Source organism: Acipenser ruthenus, chromosome 1, assembly GCF_902713425.1.
Source record: "Acipenser ruthenus chromosome 1, fAciRut3.2 maternal haplotype, whole genome shotgun sequence".
NCBI classification, from domain to species: domain Eukaryota; kingdom Metazoa; phylum Chordata; class Actinopteri; order Acipenseriformes; family Acipenseridae; genus Acipenser; species Acipenser ruthenus.
This window is the reverse complement of record NC_081189.1, coordinates 29,156,487-29,178,665: the sequence shown is the minus strand read 5'-3', so window position 1 is coordinate 29,178,665 and position 22,179 is coordinate 29,156,487. Positions and strand designations below refer to the sequence as shown.

General features: G+C 36.6%; 1 protein-coding gene across 1 annotated transcript; it reads left to right on the top strand.

Annotated features, from left to right (window-relative positions):
* Nucleotides 1-1,658: 1,658 nt before the first annotated feature.
* Nucleotides 1,659-22,110, top strand: LOC117411694 (coiled-coil domain-containing protein 17-like). The gene is made up of 13 exons (XM_034019373.3): nt 1,659-2,969; nt 5,119-5,259; nt 6,548-6,677; nt 7,195-7,348; nt 7,946-8,077; nt 11,005-11,147; nt 12,009-12,149; nt 13,432-13,613; nt 15,557-15,642; nt 17,048-17,263; nt 19,478-19,700; nt 20,144-20,254; nt 20,874-22,110. The coding sequence occupies exons 1-13, from the start codon at nt 2,835-2,837 to the stop codon at nt 21,024-21,026; spliced, it is 1,947 nt and encodes a 648-aa protein (XP_033875264.3). The 5' UTR covers nt 1,659-2,834; the 3' UTR covers nt 21,027-22,110.
* The last annotated feature ends 69 nt before the right edge of the window (nt 22,111-22,179 follow it).

Sequence of the window (22,179 nt, the reverse complement as noted above, 5' to 3'; positions counted from 1 at the left end):
TGAAATGTATTGGTTATACTATTCACAAAATACAGACTTCTAAAAATGCAATCTGCTTTGCCAACCAGTGCAATACCATGGTAACAAATGGGGGAATTGCCAATGGCTTAACTTGTGCTTGAGTCTACTTACAACTACTTATCTACTTACAACTATGGCTGGTTCTGGGGAGATGGTTCCAATAACTTTGTTAAACCAGTAGCACCTGCTTGTTACCTTCAGGCAGACCACAGAACAGATGTAAATGCGATGAGAAGCACAGGGCACCTAAATGGAATACTATGTACAAATCAGAACTGTCTTCCACGAATGCAGTAATTTAAGAAACATCAGTAATTTAAACTAGACATGCACTCGCCAAACCTATTTAATTGACGTAGTTTTGTCTGTGCTGGTCATCACCAGGTACCCCTGTATACAATGACACGGTAGACAATTAGCTTTTATGTCAACCTGAAGTTTTCAATTATTTATTTTATTTATATAAATGACCGCCCACTTGATTAGATAGTGATAGTTAAATATTGAAATCGGATTTACTTTATGCAAAAAATGGTACACTTTAAACAGGCATTTTATTTTAAATCCACAGTAAGAAAGAATTGCGAGGTGCAAACTAAGAAACGTAAGGGATGCGGTTATCCTGGGATTTCTGTTCGTGACTGCAACAAGAAAGGATGCTGTTTTGACTCCCGCACTGTTAAAGCACGGTGGTGTTTCCACCCTCCACTGATCTGATGGTAAGAAACGCTAGTCTCTGGAGGGTGGGTATGCTTTGTTTTGGTTGTATTGCTTTCAATTCATGTAGAGTTCTGCACAGCAATGTGAGCATTATCATACCATAAGACATGTACTGTAGCCTTTTGCCATAAGTCTGTAAATGCTGGTAAAGTGGTATAATCCAGAAACATCAGTTGGGCATGGCATAGTTTTAAATAATCTTCAAAGATGTACATAAGAGAACCAAGAGGATTTTGGGTAGTGTTTTTAAATGTCCTCTCTGCTCACTATTGTGGTGCCCCCGTCCACACACACACACACACACACACACACACACACACACACACACACACACACACGTTTTACATTCCTGTATTTGTGGGGACTTCTCATGGACTCTCTCTATATTTATTTACTATTTTGAACTCCAGTCAGACAAAACTACACACAGGGTGAAAGTCGACAACAAACTTAAAAAAATAAAGTACCAAAATATTTAAAGGCATATTTAGTTATTTAAAGGTGTCTTGCAAAGTGGACGTCCCCACAACGTCTTTTTCAGGACTTACTATCTTTATGGGGACATTCTCAAATTTTGTCCGCACATTGATGGTAATGCATGCGCGCGCGCACACACACACACACACACACACACACACACACACAAAACCAGTGCTAGAGTCTAGGCAGGATTCATGCAACTGCTATAAATGGTGGACATTAACTCTGCTGTCATTTAAAATCATGCAACCTCTCATGTTTTGCATGGAGGTGGATTAAGTGCTAGACTTAACTGAAATTCCAAGTATATTATCCCTCCAATCAGCTGTAGTGCAAATACAGTAGTAGGTATGACTAGATTTAGTTTTTATAGATTAACACCAACTCTGCACAGGAACAATATATAAACTTTTTTTTCTTTTGTTTTTCCAGATTACGACTGTGTTGAACTTGAACCTGCTGCTGCTTCACCTCCTGAAGAGTACCAGAATTGTTAAACTGTCAAAGCGGTATAAATAAAGAGTGAATATTAAATCCCTGCCTCTGTGTTGTGAAGGAGCAATATGTCGAGGGGGCAAACAAGCCAATTTAGGATACTGTAACATGTGTTACTTTTATGGAGGTTTCACAAGCCCCCAGTTGCCAACACCACCATGCAGTTCAGTACAAATGTCCCTCTGTGTCTGAGGGAGGTCTGGGAGTGACCAGCAGGGGGGTATTCAAATAAAGATTAAGGTGTTCTTGCAGAGCTGTGAGGGAAAGCTTTTGTTACACTTGCTGGCCCTGAGCCTGATGGTAGTGTGCCATTGTACCGCTAGCGACCCCGTAATTAAGTAGAATGTACGCTGGCTCCATTAAGGGAAGAGGGGCAAAGCAGTGGCATACATGTGTGTTGGGATTTATGTAGTCAAAAGAAAGAAAGGGATGTGGGTTGCAAGAAAAATGTACTCAATACTATAAATTGAACAAACTGTACAGCAATTGATTGTATATATAATCTATCACACACATATGACCTGCATTTAATTAATGTGTTGACGTACACGTTTAAAGTAAGTCGTTAATAGGGGAGGGTTAACCCTGTTGGTGAAATCTTAATTTGCAACCTTTTTAAAACCAGCCCTGAGAGATCATCTTTAACCAAAGAAGATCTGAGCTTCACACAAAAGTACAGACCTCCGTTTGTTAAAGTTGAGGCATTTCTTTTTTTCATTTTTATAGCAAAGGGGCGCACTTTTTTTTTCCTCCCAATGACGTGCACAGAGCTTGAGTCGGTTGGAGTGTTTGTTTATTAGTCAACGTTTCGGTTGCCAAGCGCATTGTCAATGCAGAAGCTGTCGTTGTACTACGATATGTGACGGCATTACTGCGGGTGTTAAATTAAAATGATAAACGTCACTATAAACCTACGACTACTCTCGTATTCTTCTTTGTAAAAGAATCATAAAAACGTATTATGTACATCATTTCTGTTGATGTTGAACTTAAAAAACCGAGGACTATTATGGAATCTGTTTAATTATCGATAAGGAACACGAATAGGTTCTTGTTATTTCAAAGTCAACGATTACTTCTGTTGTGCTCTGATAAGCAAGCAAACTACAGTGTTTACAATGACGGAATTACTTGGTTGCTCCAGTTGCAACATGACTTTCAAATCTTCATTACTGCTCGGAAAACATCAAGAAAAGTTCTGTATTGGAGGAGACATTGGAAAAGCCAGAGCAACCCGAACTCCACAAGATATGGTAAAGATTTGTTAATGTGTACAATTTCAGCAAAGATTTATCTTGTGTGTAAATGCATGCATTTCTTTTTTTGTGAAAGGATAATGACATTTTGATAACCCCGAGATTGAGAAACGTTTTAAGTTAATTACGGATTTACCGCCAACGTTGTTTCTACTTTTGTTACTGTTGGTGTTAGTGTAACACCTGAAAAGTAGCGCTGACTACGCCCCAGAAGGATATTGCACTCAGAATTGAAGTTGTTTTTTTTCGGAGGGCAAATCAGGGAACAGAGCAACCAGGACACAGTCGTTGTCAATTAAAATAATGTTTTATTGCACAGAATTGAGATAGCAGCAGATCATCACAAAAGCACGGAGATGCTTTGTCCAAAAGAGAGAGAGAGAGAGAGAAAAGAGGGTTTTATTTAAAATCACAATATAATGAACCGAAAATAAAAACAACCGGTTTAAACACAACACAAAACGCCAGTGCGTGCAGAATATGGGACATCGATAAACACTATTCCCAACTACATCATCACAGAAGCAGCAAGTACTTTCCGTCTCGGGTCCCCTCTCTCCTACGCGCACAGACACACAAACAAGACAAACGGTGGATGGCCATCCTAGAAAACTAAAAGCAAGTTGACATTTAGTTGACCTTTTTTTTTTTTTAAGCCATACTTGAGGGTGCAATTGTTAACCATTACTATTTGTCAATGTTCAATTAATAACTTTCTGGGGAGGTGTCATTTGCCTTTGAGTAATAATCTATGTAATAACTATGTCACTTAAAAAAAAAAATAAATAAATAAATTAAATAGTTCATTTTAAGACGCAGTATCCAACAATCATGTTCAATATAATTCCTTTACGTCTGTTTAATTATTAAACTTTAATACATAGTTTCATAGTTTAGTCATAGTTTAGTCACACTACTTTTATAATAAAAGCAGACCTTGGTGACAGTCTGGTTTGTTTATGTTCCCAAAGGTAGTTGAATTGCTTGTCAGTACTTCACTTCTGTATGGCTAAATAGGCACGATCCTAGCATTCTGCAACTGTGTTCAGCAGTAGGAGCTTATAAAAGTCAGATTTGTTTTAATACAATGATAACATTTTATAGGAAACACCCATGGCTGGTGTTCGTTTTTCACACTGGTTTAGGCGACAGCTGTGTGGCACACTACACTTTAAAGGTACATGATGGGGGTAAAAATGTTGCATCCGGTCAAGGTGTGTAATTGGCAGGGTCTCCTTTCCTGGTTGATTTATTCGCTATAGTTATGTGGTCACGGGTCATAAAGGGCCCTGAAGCAGTTTTGCAAAGTGTACAATTGTGACTATAATTGTCCTGTAACAAATCTAATCTATTATATTTTCAGCAGTTGGTACCGTTATGGTTGAAGATATGACTTGTTAGTCAATGTTATGAATTTAAGTTATCTTTACTTCCTTATTTAAGTTAAATTCTGTTTGTTAATTGAACACTGACTTTGGTCTTTACTGCCAAAACTCACCCTTCTGCCTCTTTATTAAAATAGTTCTTGGTGCTATAGATGCAAGTTGTTAAGTAATAAACAATTGAAACATTTGTAGTGAAGATTTTGTTTTTACTTGCATATAAAATATTTCTTATTATATTAAGACCATCTTTACTATGTCAGTAAAACTTATTTCAATAATACAGGAGTCAAAACTCACCTGGCAGAATACTGTCAGTAGGGTGTAGTGTAGTGCTTTTAGGTCTGTCATGTAGGGATTTACAGAACAGCACAAAAGCACACAGCTTTGCATGTCAGTGGTATTTCCAATAGAACACTTTTTTTGTGTGTACTGAGCTCCTAAGGTTAAACGTCATCATCATTATATATAAAATCATTCTAACTTTGATTCAAACACTCAAGTTTTCATCACAGCAAACTACCATCTTACCCTATTACACACAACTACTGCTTTCTTCCCAGCAAAGTCACAAATTACTTAAGCAGTGACAAGGTCAAAGTGTCTGATTTACTTATGTATTTTCTTGCTCAATTCATTAAAGAAACCCCAGTTTGAAAGTGACCAGTGAAATCACCATTAGCATCACAAACTGCTGTCTTTTATTAAACAAACAAAAACATTGAATATGGGAATGTTAATCAATACATGTTTCTTTGTGACAGATTGAAAGAGTGAAGGATTATAAGAAAAGGCGCGCGGAGCACAGACTGCAACGCAACGTGGAAGAGAGGGAGTTACTGAATCAGTATGAGGTGCAGGAAACCTCAGAGCCAGTCCAAAACACGAAAGCCTCCACTGGACATGTAAGTACCGTAGAGATTTCAAATAAATAAATCAATACAACAGTAAGAAATGTAAAGTTCTAACACCAGTAATCTTTTACATTTTTTCCTCTCAGCCCCTTTTCAAAAGCTTACCCAAAGCAAACAAAAACCATAATTTCAATGATTAAAGTATGATATGATTATGTCTAAAGAAGTTGGTTGCCGTGGTCTGTTTTCTAATGTTCTGTATATATATATATATATATATATATATATATATATATATATATATATATATATATATATATATATATATATAACAGTATGGTATAAGACAGCGTGCAGATGGATGGCTGGATTTGACAAGGTTTCATGTTGCAATTTCTGTTACTGCAAACATGTTTAGTTTGTTTGTACATTCACTTCAAGACCTATTTATTTATAGGTTTCCTGACTAGATCATTTTTTGTATAGTTTATACATTGTTTTCAGAATAAAATAAGGGTCTCTAATTGTACATTCAGTGTAATCTTTTTGTGATGCTTATTGTTGTACCAATTATATCCATACAATATTAATATTTTTAGGTACATTTATGTGGAAACACATTAAGGTACATTAGTAAATAATTTATAAAGCCTTTTATATTTTTTACACAAAACAAAAACCTTGGTTGGTAATCTTTAAAAAAAATAACAACATAATGTTTAGTGGTGCAATATAGTTTTTTTATATTTGAAATACCTCAAAGCAAAATCATTTGTGTTTCTTGTCTGGTTAACTTCTGTGGTTCTAGGCCTACTGTATATATCTATGACAGCAGAAAATATCAATATGCATCTCTGCTATCTGAACGGTCCAGCCTTTAGTAGTGTGTAGCAAAACCTCACATTGACATGCCTGTCATGTCAAGAGTTCTGCTGTTTACAAGAGGCACTGTGAACATGTTTGTAAATCTAACACATCAAGCAGTTTGACTTGTTGCTAAGAAACATGATAAACATTTATGTAAGTGCATCTCTGATGTATTTTATTGTAGAACCCCAAGCCAGGTAGTATAATTACCTGCACATGAATTATTATAGACTATTGGCTTTGCACAAAGTTATTGCATTACTTGTTTTATTACACTGAATATTCTGGCTTTTAATTGATTATAACAGATTATCAGTGTTTCAGAGCTGCCAACTTTCAAAATTGTATGCACAGGTAATGGAGGTGGGGGTTGTAGCACATAACGCTATGGGCCCAATTTTGATGAAACGGGTTAAACACAAACATAATAAATTCATGTTACGCCTGTGAAAGTCTTGGGTTTACACTCTAGGTAGACCCGAGCCCCAGAGTCCAATGGATCAGAGAACATGAGGCCAAAATGAAGTACCTGGCAGATAGCCATGGAAAGCATGTAGCTGGTATTGTGACTGAAAATAGGGAACTGGAAAAACAGAGAAAAGGTAAATATCAGTTTAGTTTATATCAGTTCAATTCATAATATGTTAAATTGCAGAATCAAGAATAGTGAGATTGTTTTAACAGTGTATGTGTGTGTGTGGTTTTAAATAGTGAGGCAAGAAAATTGATTGGCATGTTGTACTTTGGGTTGATTTAGAGCTATTCCCTGCCAGGTCAACCTGTGGTCCCCACCTGACCATCTACAATGTTCACAATTAATAGTGGTTCTAGAGCCCAGGTCAAATGGGAGGACCTTTTACAGCACTGGGGAAGATTTCATAAACCACCTATTTTTTACAGATAAATCCTGGTTCTGTCAAATGCTCTAATAAAAACCAGCTGTGGTTTAATACATACAGGTTTATCAATTTGACCCCACTGTTTATTCAAGTGCCTAGTTTTAACATTTCAAGGTATATGGGTGTCTGAAACACTTTTCTTCAGTTAGGATGTAGATTCATGTTTCAGGTACATGGTCAGGTGGGGAGACCTCCTGAATTTGGTTCATTTGTTTTCCAGAGATTGAGTTACGATTAAAGGAGTTGGATGCACATAATAAGAATGCTTCACAAGTAGAGAAAATGTTGCAGGAACTGAAGGCCCAAGAGCAAAAAAATGAGCATCTCCTTGAATCCATGAGGGAACAGATGCAGATCCTTCAAAAGGAGTCAATGTAAGGTTTCATGACTGATCTGCTGATACTGTATGTGCATGTTTGTGTAATCCATGTGGTTTACTAGAAGGGACAAGAAATTGGTATGATACACTGAAAAACAATATGTTCTACATTTTAGAAATTGTGTGGCAGGGGGCTTTTTTTTTAAATGCTTCTGCACCCACTGCCATTGCTGTAAAATTAATTGCTTATTTCGCTGCCATTATGATTGAGAAATGTCACTAGGAAAGGTAGTAATATTTCACAACTGTAGAGGCAGGTATCAAACATTTTGACAGAATGTCAGGCTGCCAATTATATACTATGAAGGAAATATTGATCATAGGTGAAGGAGCTTATAGAAGTGGGAAATATACCCATAAGCAATATTGGACCTTTGTGTTAAGTCAGGCTATGGCTTGGATTGTAGACCATTGTCAGAGGCATTTTACAGAGGTGTTTCATAATTCAGATGGAAACAGGCTAACATGATTGTATTGATTACTCCAGAATGCCTGTACCTTCCAGAAATCTACTCACTGAAAATGCTAAACAAAGGGTTATGCATTTTCTAAAATTTTATTACAGAAAATGTCTGTTGTTTTTACTATATAGGAGGAACAAAAATCACAGCAGACATAGTGATTCCCAGCTGCATTCCTTAAAGGAAAAAGAAAAAGTACCATTATTTCAACCACAGACCTACATCCCGTTCTATGGAGGAGGAATTCTATCTTCAGAAATTAGGTGAGAATCATCTGTGCATAACTTGAAATGCATTATCTTTTGAACATTTGGAAACAACTGGAGATTCATGGCATGATTTTGGATTTCTCTCTAATACATGTAAGTGGAGATCAGTGTCATGCATGGCATCACTTTGTAACCCCTTCTTTTCCCAAATAGGCACTGCAAAGATTGGAAGCATTGTTATATTTACAGTCCTAACTGCTGTTCATGTGTCAGGATATGTGCCTGTAGAATGCTATCCTAATCATATTTGCATAGAGGACTCCAGCTCCACCAAAATAATAGAGCACAACCTTAATCCAGCCCCTCTACAAACCAACATGCTGTATAATTGCAGCAGTGTGGAGTAGTGGTTAGGGCTCTGGACTCTTGACCGGAGGGTCGTGGGTTCAATCCCAGGTGGGGGACACTGCTGCTTTACCCTTGAGCAAGGTACTTTACCTAGATTGCTCCAGTAAAAACCCAACTGTATAAATGGGTAATTGTATGTAAAAATAAAATAAAATAATGTGATATCTGTATAATGTGAAATAATGTGATACCTTGTAACAATTGTAAGTCGCCCTGGATAAGGGCGTCTGCTAAGAAATAAATAATAATAATAATAATAATAATAATAATAATAATAATAATAATAAATGAAATGAATGGTGTGATACAATCTACAATCCGGAATCTGACTATTCTGGAATATGGAATGATTTTGAAGTGTCGTCTATCTAAATTCAACGTGAATCTGACTGTGCAATCTGGCACTGGGTCACGTGAGTTTTCTTTTCTAAATTTAAAACTAGTATAAAAAAAACAAAAAAAAAACAAAAGCAAGACGTTGTGTGTATGAGTCCTACCAGCGCCATTCTGAATTGTGCAATTGTTGAACAGCAAATAAAATGTATTAACATCCATCTCTTAAAAGATAATTTGCACTTCTCAAAATCAACAAGCTAAGTGAACAATTCAAAATCACAGCAAACCTTTCAGACATTCTGAAAATAAGCCAACTTAAAAGCAACACGGGCAAAACCTGAATTCCAGCAGAAAGCGCCTGAGTCTTGCATCACAGCTACATCCAAAAGATTTGCATCAGCTAGAATTTTAGGATTGAGACATAACAATAGAATAAAAAAATAAAAAACTATATGAACATAATTTAGGTCTTTTATTTAACATCATGTAATGAAACTTCAAAATGATATTGCAAAATTTGTTAATTTTATAGGGTGATGCCAAACTTTTGGCCAGAGTTGTAGGTACAGTACAAACAAGGGCACGTCTTTTTATGGTAATGGTTTCACCAGACTCGTTCTAATACCAGGTAAGGATTTGCTTAAGGTTTGCTGAGACATTGTTGTGTTTATTATACAGTGTTATATACAGTCTTTTTTTTGTTTTTTTTAAAGCATTCAAATGGTTGTCATTGTACCTTTTAGGTACAGTATTAGATGTTTTACAGTAACTGTGTGATAGAGATGGCTGTAGGGTGACGTTAGACCAGGGAAATGAAACCACAACACAGCAGTACTGGCGGGCAAACTGAAATGCTACAGCGCTTAGTGTTTTATTAAATGATAAACAAAATATTTAAACAAAACACAGCTACACAAAAGAAAAGGGCACGTTGGCCAAACAAATAAACAATAATCAGCAGCAAGTAGTATGCTGGTTGCAAAACCAGCATACGTAGCAATTGTTTCTCTCTGTTACCTCCTGTCTCCACTCCGAACACACTATCCATGAACAAGGAAAGCTGCAGGCTTTTATATTCTGACCGAGGGGTCAACTAGCTAGTAATTATCTTATTACCCCTCGGCCATGGTCTGCACGAGTTTAATAAGGATGAGTGACGGACGGCACCTCGCTTGTCCTTGCCAAACAATAAATAAAAACATGGCCTTTTGCCGTCATATATAATACAGAAATCATCATAATAATAATAATAATAACAGCACACACACACACATATACACTCTGTAATCCAGAACACTATCTAACCTGGCACAATTTTCCAGTCCCAGGTAACGCCAGATTGGACAGGTTTTACTCTACTTCAATATTAAAACTGATGCAACAGTCCACTGATGCAGTATCTGTGTGGAATGGAGTTTACAGTCAGTAGCGAAGACAATAATTAAAACCAATCCACATGGAGGCATCTGTTTAATCAGTGCCATGATTATTATTTAACTGCCTGGTGAAGCTAGTGAGAAATTGTGAATTGCATGCTTTGTACCTGGTCACTTCTGCATTCATTTCAACAAATATATGTTTAACAAAACCCATGTACTATCAACTACATGATTTAATATAATATAAAACTAATTTCTGAAATATTACCAGTTTCTCATTGAGTTCTTATGAATAGGCACCCCATGTTTCTTCTTGATCTTTTCTGTTGTCAACGGTATCCATGAAACTGAATGCCAAGACTTCCTGAAGTGGGCTTATCTCCATAGTAACTATTCAGGGACCACTGTTAATTATTTGTTCCCAGCCTTTGCTTTCTGAGAACATTCAGCACTTAGTAGTACTTTCATATTCCAACACCACTGCAATACAGGTTCAGGTTCACTCAGGATATGTAGTCCATCTTTGGAAAAAGAGCATTGATGCCTGGCTTTTTATCAGGTCTCTCAATAGGGCAGTTATTGGTTGGTTAATTAGCAGGACAATACATGAAAAAACTCGAACTCTGTAACTTCGACTATTCAAATTAACATACCAAATCAATAACGGATTTCTGAAGCAGTTGAATGATCCCAGGAAGAACAAGTAATAAAGGAGATCACAGTAGAAAGAAAGTAAAAAGTTTGAAATACCCAGAATGCAAGACATATCGGAATGGAAGTTCATGGAGTATAAGATTTATCAAATTTAGAAGACAGCAGATTAATTTATTGTTCTTCATCTTGTTTCCCCTCCCATAGTGCTCTGCGACTCTCCTATCTGCAGAATGGCGGCGACGACCACATGATCCTGGCCCAGCTCCAGGCCCTGCTCCATGAGGCTCTGCAGGTCGATCAGAGAGAGAAGCAGCCTCGAACCCACTATCACAAGGACAAGAGTAAACGTAGGCACACACTCATTGCACAACTTAAAATACAGTGCACTTCTTTGGTTTGATCAAAACAGACATTTGGAAAAAGACCCCTTACAAAAACAATGCAATATGACTACTTTTGGATGATGTAATAGGGGTGAGATTGGAGGTTCTGTTTCTGTTTACAAATAAAACCTAAATATCCAGTGCAATACCATACACCAACACTGAGCTGGCAGCAATGGCATTACTTGTGGTGGTGTTATTATTTTTTTGTTATTATTATTTATTTCTTAGCAGACGCCCTTATCCAGGATGACTTACAATTGTTACAAGATATCACATTATTTTTACATACAATTACCCATTTATACAGTTGGGTTTTTACTGGAGCAATCTAGGTAAAGTACCTTGATCAAGGGTACAGCAGCAGTGTCCCCCACCTGGGATTAAACCCACGACCCTCTGGTCAAGAGTCCAGAGCCCTAACCACTACTCCACACTGCTGCCACTGGTGTTGCATTAAAAATAAAACATTGAACAAAAATAAAGCTAACAAACAAACAGGTGGCCTACAGTAGTTTGTCCCTGTGCTACTCCTCATACACAGGGAGATTCTGCACCAAAAAGCTATCCTGTCTAACTGAACTAAACTTAAGTTCCAGTTTACAGTTCAACACATGCGAAACGGAACTAAACTAATCTCTTGTACTTTAACAGACTTCTTGGTAATGGGCCTAATCAACTTGACTGTCCACAGTCTACTCAACCTGGATTAGAACAAAGGAACTGGCATATAGGGGAACTGTGTGTGACCTTAGCAGTGCTTATGTGTAATAAGAGCATAATGTAGTGCCCTTAATAATACATTTTCTACCACTGTGCTTCCAGGTGGACATAATTCTATTAGGCATAGCCTAAACAGAGAACTCTTTGCACTGGAAATAGAAAACCGACGTCTAGAAGATGAGATTATGACATTTCAAATGAAAAAGAGGAAGGACCCCACGTTTTCCCAAACTTCGCACAACAGTAAGTTTTTAGATGTTGAAATTGATTTGAATTATCAACTGGTCATGTACATTTCAAAAACAGTGAGTAAGTTATGAGTATTTCTGAGTAATATCAAATGTTTGAAGGTATGTGTGTATCAGTGCAACTAGAACACCATTTGTTATTTTTTTTTTTATACAGTAGTTATTATTATTATTATTATTATTATTATTATTATTATTATTATTATTATTATTATTATTATTAATGAGTCATTTAGCAGATGCTTTTATCCAAAGTGACTTACAGAGACTAGGCAGTGAACTATGCAGCAACTGCTGCTGCAGTCACTTACAATAGCACCTAAGTTTTACGTTTCATCCAAAGTGATATCGTTTTTGAACTAGTGATATCGTTTTCAAGCACTTTTCCTGTTTTTGAATTAATCAGTTGCTGCATAGGAATCTACACATCATTAGCTGTGTTTTTTTTTTTCACGGTACAAAATGTCTTATTTCACAGCACATCACAATCTAAAAATAGATATTTCACGCTTAAACATAATATTTATTAAAGCAGAAAAAATAGCGTTGTCACATTCAGATTTGCTCAGTAAACAGGCATTGCTAAATTGCAAAACATTTCGTTTTTTATATCCTCTTTTGAAATAATATTCTATATTCACCATTAGTGAGTCATCAAACAAAATAAAATAAAAACAATAAGAAGAGACACATGAAATGCCCCCTTCTTGTTCTGGACAGAGCGAGCAGTAGCAGCTGGTGTATGTTTCATTGAAGACGTTTTAAAGAAATCGTGCAGCTCTATGCAATGGGTTTAATCATTTACCAGAAGCAGACTAAACCAGCTGTTAGGTTTCTAAATATTACATGTAGTGCATCAGTAAAGAGAACTTTTGCTGTATTGTTTCTAAGTGCTAAAAAAGTGTATAATTACACTAGTCTTTCTGAAATGGAAATTTGCACAGGAAACTACGTATTACACAGCGATGGGTAAGAAAATACAGGCATAATCATTAGTGGTTGCAATTCTTTGTGTGCCTTACTGTTTAATGATGTCCCCTTTTTGTGCTTTAAAAGCTACATTTCAAATTGCAGCTTTTATTTTAAAGTCCATCTGGGGCCTAAAATCACTGGGACCAACTTCAGTTCTAATTAGGTGATGTTTACTTAATCTCAGTTGACCAAACAGTGCCCAGTGCTCTCGAATAAAATTCAGGATGATTCTGAATATAAAATAGATTGAGTGACTAGCAGCAGTGCACCATTTGATTTGTGTAACCCATCTTTGTGTTTTACAGGTAGACCCAGCCGCTTCCCACAGTCTGTAACGGCAAACCGTGACCAGAAAATGAAGACCATGAAGACAGATATAGACCTTCTGAAGCAGGAAATAGAAATCCATCGCCTCGGGCGTCGGATGAAAACATCTACAACGCAAGTCCCACCCGACCAGGCCGCACTCTCCCCACTTCCACCACTGGTACAGAATTACTGGAGGCATTTTCTAACATGATTTTACAAAAAGTGCATAAGTAGTTTTTACCACTTCCTCTCAATGTAACAGGTATGAAATCAAATACTTAAAAGGTTTATCACTTACTGATTTTATTGAATGCATCGATTTTATGTATTTAAAGTAACATTCAGGAAAAACATGATTTTCTAATTTTTTTTTTTTAATATGGTTATTTTTAAGACATTGAGCCATATTCACAAAGTATTTACCACCATGCTAAATGTGCAGAATTTTTTATTAAATGGAAAGCACAATTCCAGTTATAGAACTAGCAATAAACAACAATTATTTTATTGATGCTTTTTTAACATAAACGTTTTGTGTTCGAAAATAAATGGTGTTAACATGGTGGTAAATGCTTTCTGATTATGGCCCCTTGTTAACATGGCGGTAAATGCTTTCTGATTATGGCCCCTTGTTAACATGGTGGTAAATGCTTTCTGATTATGGCCCCTTGTTAACATGGTGGTAAATGCTTTCTGATTATGGCACCTTGTTAACATGGTGGTAAATGCTTTCTGATCATGGCCCCTTGTTAACATGGTGGTAAATGCTTTCTGATTATGGCCCCTTGTTAACATGGTGGTAAATGCTTTCTGATTATGGCCCCTTGTTAACATGGCGGTAAATGCTTTCTGATTATGGCCCCTTGTTAACATGGTGGTAAATGCTTTCTGATTATGGCCCCTTGTTAACATGGTGGTAAATGCTTTCTGATTATGGCCCCTTGTTAACATGGTGGTAAATGCTTTCTGATTATGGCCCCTTGTTAACATGGTGGTAAATGCTTTCTGATTATGGCCCCTTGTTAACATGGTGGTAAATGCTTTCTGATTATGGCCCCTTGTTAACATGGTGGTAAATGCTTTCTGATTATGGCCCCTTGTTAACATGGTGGTAAATGCTTTCTGATTATGGCCCCTTGTTAACATGGCGGTAAATGCTTTCTGATTATGGCCCCTTGTTAACATGGCGGTAAATGCTTTCTGATTATGGCCCCTTGTTAACATGGTGGTAAATGCTTTCTGATCATGGCCCCTTGTTAACATGGTGGTAAATGCTTTCTGATCATGGCCCCTTGTTAACATGGCGGTAAATGCTTTCTGATTATGGCCCCTTGTTAACATGGTGGTAAATGCTTTCTGATTATGGCCCCTTGTTAACATGGTGGTAAATGCTTTCTGATTATGGCCCCTTGTTAACATGGTGGTAAATGCTTTCTGATTATGGCCCCTTGTTAACATGGTGGTAAATGCTTTCTGATTATGGCCCCTTGTTAACATGGCGGTAAATGCTTTCTGATTATGGCCCCTTGTTAACATGGTGGTAAATGCTTTCTGATTATGGCCCCTTTCAGTAAAGCAGAAGCTTAACGTTTCCACGGCACACGTGTGTCTAATTTAAGTTATGTCATCTCCCTTGGTTCCCTTCTGGCTTTTCTTTGTTTTCTTTCTTGTCCCGTTACGGAAGCCACAGTCTGCAAATTGTTTGCACACCCTCACCGTGAATCCATTTACAATTGGCTTCAGTATAGTGTACATCTATGAAATAACCCTCAAGACATGTAATATATATAGTTTTGTCTGTGTCTTACACAGATGTAACCCCATTTCAATGATACAGTCGACTGGGAGTTGATAATCCCAAAGTATGGATCTGATGTTTGTTGACCAGTTTTAGCCAGCCTTTCTTTATCAGTTTACAAATAGGTTAGAATAGATTAACTAACCATTAAAAAAAACAAAACATGAACAATATATTTTAGTAGACTTGCTGTTAAGAGTTAATAATTTAATAGTGTCCCTCAACAAAAGCATTAATAATAGCAGCAGAATCCTAATAAGTATTGCTATGCAATGCCCCTTACTTTCATGTTTAAAACTTAGCAAAGTATGTCTTTTATTTAGGAGGACATGAGAGCACAGACCCCGACTCTGGCAAAGCATTTCTTAGAATCCACTGATGGTTTAGGACCTGCACCGTACGACCCAATGTAAGTCTATTGTATAATTTCATAAATATAAACATAAAAGCTGTTTGGCTTGAAATTGTATATACTCTATTGTCATTCGACTGCATGTGTAGTAGTGACTCCTCCAATTGATATCTGTTTAGTTTTGTCAATGCATCTGTTGTAAATAAATATAGTACAACATCATGTAACCTGACAAATGTATAGTAGTCACACCTTTTAACCCTTCATCAAATACACCCCAGCATGGTTAAAATGAACATCTCTCATAACTTTAAAGTTATAGGAATATCCTTACACGTGATTCAACTTTAATCGCTTACCTTTATTTTGATACCAAAAACATCCTTGTCCGACTCAGGAAGTGCAATTTTGGGGTGCATTTGACCCCTTTCCATCTTCCGAGGGTTACAAATATATATGTATATATTTCATATACCTTAGCTCCTGCTTACTGGCAGAAAAGATTGTTGGGTGTTGTGAGAGAGCTGAGAGAGACGTAGAAACGGTGTATAGCTTCTAAAATTATTGATTAATCCCTAAATATTTATTTGTTTAGCCAGTAGTCATTTTCATGCAGCTGTGTTTATAATAGATTATATTGTATTTAATAACAACTGCATTATTTACAGTGTCCTGCCTATTGCCTGATAAAGTACTATATTGAAAATATATGAATTTATTATTTTCTTTTTTTTTGTCTTCAGTAAGCAAAAAAGGCGTGCTTTTCATTTACTGTGCCGTCTACTTCACACAGCTCCTGATTACTTGCAGAATAGAGTGCTTAGAGTTGCAGGGGAGCTGGGATAGATGTAGAAGAGATGTACTGCTTCTAAAGTATTGATTTATTCCTACAGGTTCTTTTTTTAGGCGTATGTACTCAATTTCCTATCTTAGAATGAGCGTCTATGTGTGTATAATACATACGTTTCCAGCACTGTATTTGATTATTGCATTCTTTACAGTAGCCTGCTTATTAGCTCCTACAGTACACTATTGAAAAAATATGAAACCAGCCATTGGCCTGTAAATCCAAAATGAATGTTAATTATGTAAATTTAAGAAGTTGCGCAACATAAGTATTGATATGGGTATAGGAATTGATATATATTTATAGTTGCCCCATCTTGCACAGACTTGTTCAGAGACAGTCCCCATGGTAAAATTTGCTGGTGACTTTATTGAAGCAGTAATGAATGTTGAAGCACAAATATGTGATGGAATTGTGTGAAATTAAAAATCGCTTTCCACGATTGGTTCTGTGTGTCCCACGGGGTTAGTTTGCCTCATCAGGTTTTAGCATCCCCTGTGGTCCAGGCTGAGGTTGTTATCCTGGACGAAGTGAATGTAAATCAAAAACGTGTCACAAAACCAACGTTGATATCCAAACACACAGAGTAACCATCAGGTGTGTCATTTCTTTCAGAGCTGGGTTTGTAGTTTTCTACGATTTCCTCCTGGGCTTGGACCCTTGCTACCGGGTTTGCCGGCTGGTTGTGGGGTTATACAGTGGGCCAGAGGAAATGGGGACCCCGTCCTCACTGCCCCCTGTCTACTGCGAGGCTGACAATTTATCACCTTACTTCTCTGACAGCAAGAGGGGAAACCTGGCAACTCTGGCAACCAAACAGGCTGTACCAAGGTAAATATAATTAAGCATCCCAGTGAGACGAGTTATATGAATACGCTGCCACTGCTACTTCAACTGTTAATATCTCGTAAACCATTTAATGCCAACTTATTATTGGAGAGTTTCTTGCTTGATAAGTTCAATTATGCTACTTGCTCACTATATATCTTGGTATCCTTAGGCAGCAGTGCGGAGTAGTGGTTAGGGTTCAATTCCCGGTGGGGACACTGCTGCTGTACCCTTGAGCAAGGTACTTTACCTAGATTGCTCCAGTAAAAACCCAACTGTATAAATGGGTAATTGTATGTAAAAATAATGTGATATCTTGTAAGTCGCCCTGGATAAGGGCGTCTGCTAAGAAATAAAGTATTATTATTATTATTATTATTATTATTATTATCCTTGAATAGATAATCTCTTTAAAAATGTGCAAAAGATTTTGCAGTGCAGTGATTTTATACAAGTTTACAAACGAAAAGAGGCCATTCAGCCCATCTTGCTCGTTTGGTTGTTAGTTGCTGATTGATCCCAGAATCTCATCAAGCAGCTTATTGAAGGATCCCAGGGTGATTTTTTTTAAATTTTATAATTTTTTTTTTTTTTCATTAAGCACTGAATTGGTATTCGCTATACAACACACTGTACTTATTCAAGAAAGAAACGAAAGTACAGTGCTGCACATTTAACACAATTATATAAGTTTAAAACAACAATATGATTGAGTACAGATAAAAACAGTACTGAAAAAGTTTCAGAGTTTATAGTAGCAGGCTACATCACTCTCAAAATAAAAATGAAAAAGGCCTAATATACAGTACAGTGCGCTAGAAAAACAACACTATAGCACATACCTTGTTTTAATGTCCTTGGGTGAAAAAGTCATTTTATAGATGTTTGTGTCAGTAAGAACATTCTCTTTGATGCAGCATTCTGCTTCAAATTTCGCAGTAGCAAAAGAGTCCCATCAGAAGTGTCTGGCTGGGATTCTGCCAACAATAAACACTTTCCCAGCATTTCCTCTGCCTCTCCATGAGTTGGGATTGGAGTATGATGTTGAATGGTCTCTTCATCACTGGAGTCATCGTTGTTCTCTACTATGGGGTGCCATGTGTGAAAAAAAGATTTTCCAGATTTAACTAAAACTTGACTAAACTCATTCTCAAGGAAGTCGGAGTCGAGATCAAAACAATAACAAGCATCCCTCGGATTTATGTAGCATCCCACCCCTCTGCTGTGTATTCAATTCTCATATCACACACTACACCATGCAGTATTATATATATATATATATATATATATATATATATATATATATATATATATATATATATATATATATATATATATATATATATATACACAGTGTATATATATATATATATATATATATATAATTAGTATAATTATTTTATCCAAAGTGACTTACAGAAATTAAACAAATATAAAAGTCTAGAAGTTAGAGGCAATGCAAATGCAAAACAAACACATATATACAAAATAAATAAAGGAAAAAATATATATACTACATGGATGAAGGCTATATTTGCATCCTGAGCCATTAAAAAAAGGGATAATATCACAGTAGTGACGTCAAAAAGTGATAATTCCTCTAGAGGAAAATATACTTGAACTTTGACCCATTCCACTTCTCGAGACCATCACTTTCAATTCAAACACAGAATGTCTCATTTTCAGTCACTCGACAACACCCACAGTACAGAAATGTTCATTAATGATCAACAAAAAGAGTATGTTAAAAAAAAAATGATGTAAAGCTGATGCATTTGTATCTCAGAGAAACTGGAGAGGAACGGGAAATTAAAACAAGGTAAAGGCAATCATCCAAATAAAGCTGAAGCGCTAACGGATAACGACATAGAACGTCTGTACAGCACTGAAACACTGCGTTTAAAAAAAACAACTGTACTGCTGAACCTCGTCTTCTTTAATATTAGCATCACAAGGGTATCCATGTATTATAAAAAATAATAGATGGGCCTCTTCAGTGAGTTACAGGAAAACAATTCCATCTCGGGTTTCTGTGACAGTTTATAAATTACTCGACCTTCGTCTTGTAATTTATGACATCACAGAAACCCTGGATGAAATTATTTTCCTGTAACTCACTGAAGCCCATCTGTTATTCTATATATATATAACATTGTTTGCAGTTATTGTACAATTTGCATGATTCCACCCTGCTAAACCCACCCATTTTGCCCACAGAGTACGCCCATCTCCTAGCACAGCTCTAGTGCTGGAACTGCAGGCTTCAGGTGGATATGACCCGTACGGGCAGGAGGTGAACCGGCTGATCTCCAGGGGATGGGTCAAGATTGACATTTTTGACTCGCACAACCGCGTGATCAGTGGGAGATGGAAAGTCCCCATTCGCATTCTTCCTGTAAACCCACGCCTGACTACTGGGGAGATAAACGCGGTGCCTCAGGTACAGTACATTATTATCCTCTACTAAGGGTGCACGTGCTGGAGGCACCTGTACATACGACTTTTACATACAGTATATTGCGATGGTTAAGACATTGTTCTGTCAGCAGGCCTGAAAAAGAAAACTCTCTTAGATCCATTGGTAAGACTGTTGGAGATTTTATTCTGTAATTCATTACAGTATTTGGCAGTATTTCCACAATGTTGATATTATTTTTAGAAAAATGTATGTCTCCTTTTAAGCCGAGATAGATGACCACTCCATAACTGCATAACCAAAATAATAATTATTTTTGTGGGATTCTGTTTTCAACAATATACCTATTTTTAATAACAACAATGTTCATTTGAGCTTTGTCCCTTTGTCCCCTACCTATTTGTATGCAACCCATAAAGATCAGTAATCATTAAAGATTTTTTTTTTGTTTTTTGTGTTCCATGTAGCTGGAAAATGCTGAGCTATATCTGCGGATTGTTAATGCAAGAGATGCCGATGTACAGAGTTTTGCCCCAATCACTCACAACAACGCCGTTCTTTATAAATACCCCCCTCAGGTATGAAGACATTTCTGTTTAAATGCAAATTGTTTTGATTGGAGGCTGATTAAAATAAAAATGAGAACATCCTGTATAGTAAGTCCATAAAAACAAGGGAGCCTACAGCCTTGAATGTTCTATTTATATGTAGCTGGTCTTTATGTGTAAGTTAAAATGACCTGGAGGTAGCACTTGGAATACTGAGACAGTGACTCACAGAAGGGAATTACTGGACTGTGTGTGTGTGACAGAACCAAACACTTCTTGTTATGAAGGGGAATATGTGATTATCTGATGATGTCTGGATCATTTTGAGAAATAACTATAATGTGTGCACGACCGCATTCCGGGGTCTATTTTAACGATTTAAAAGTGACAGATCTTATTTATATTTTATCCTCTAAAATGTGTAAATTTCATAATTTCACAGTATTTTATCGTGTATAATAATGCCAATTAGTGCATCTATAAGTCACCCCTGAGGGAAAACACCAGCTAGATTAATATGGAATTCAAGAGTGGCAGCATTTATATCTGCCCCCTACTACAGTGCATCCTCCAGTTTATGTTTCCATTTGAATGACTCAGGTATTTTTGATATACTGTTAATGACATCAAACTGTGTCTTTGAGTTTAGGCACCAGCAAGGAGTTTATTTGCTGCAGACGCTCCACTTCCATCATATCCTTCCCCATATCGTTTCCCAAACTCTCAGATGATGTGCTCCTCTTACTTGGAGACTGTGGATCCCCCTCCTCCTTCTGCAATGCTCTTCGAAGAATTTGAGTGACTGCCATTGGAAGATGGATTATTCTAGATTCCATTCTTTCTTTGGAATATGACGTGTGTCACTTTGTCATCCTGACTTTTCAAAGCTTGGTAAATTACGTTGAGTAAATCTCTGATAATAGAGCCTTTTAGTGCAAATTTACATAGACAACATATACTTTTGAAATTAATAAAGAGTGTGAATTTACTTAAAATGTACTTACCAAGTTTTGTAAATCAGTCCCATATTGTAAAATAATGGTACAGTAAGTGATTTGTTGAAACAATTGACAACAGTGTCTTCCTTCTGCTTTTCAAACTTCAGTGTTGCTTGCAAGTGTTTTAGAAATGAATAAATGAATAGAGATCCTGCTAGAACTTGAAATATGCAGGTCTTTCAAAGACAGCATTGTAGATGAGAATTTGCTTCTGCTTCCTGTAAATCAATTAATGGCTGTAGTTCAAACTACAGCCATTAATGCAATCACACCATGTGATCTACTGTACAGAAAATGTACCAGGATTTGAAATATTTTCATATTCTGAACTAATGTAAAATAAACTCAGTGGGGACCAGTAACTAGTCAAGGATTACATGCAGTTGATTTATTTTATTCCTTAATTACAACCCTGATTCTCTCCCTTTTGGTGTATCTTATAGCACTATGTTTTCAAATATGTAATTTGATCTTAATTTCACTTGGGTTTGAACTTCAGAAGCTCCTCGATAATCTGTTTTGTATGAAGTTTACTGGAACCTTTTCTTTGATGGAAAATTCACTGGTTAGCAAAGCATTGCAGTGGTGGCTGGGATTCTGTTTGAATTGCTAATTTAACAAAAGAAAATAAATGGTATAGACATGTGTTTATTTCCATTTATAAATGAATGTGTAGACATTTTTGTTTTATGTGGTGGTGAAGATATTAGAGAGATCTTTCCTAGACCTGTATAGAGTTCTGCAGTATTGAAAGAGTTAGGTAAGCAAGGGGATGTGCCAGGGTAAAACAAGAAACACAAGCCACACCCAGTGAATATCTGCATTCATTAATTTTTCACAGTACTTGTTTCTAATGTGTTGTTACCTTAGATGATTCCTTTCTATTACATGATATTTTTTACTTTTAATATTAGCAGCATGCACCAACACTGGATAAAAACACCTCCATGTAAATGC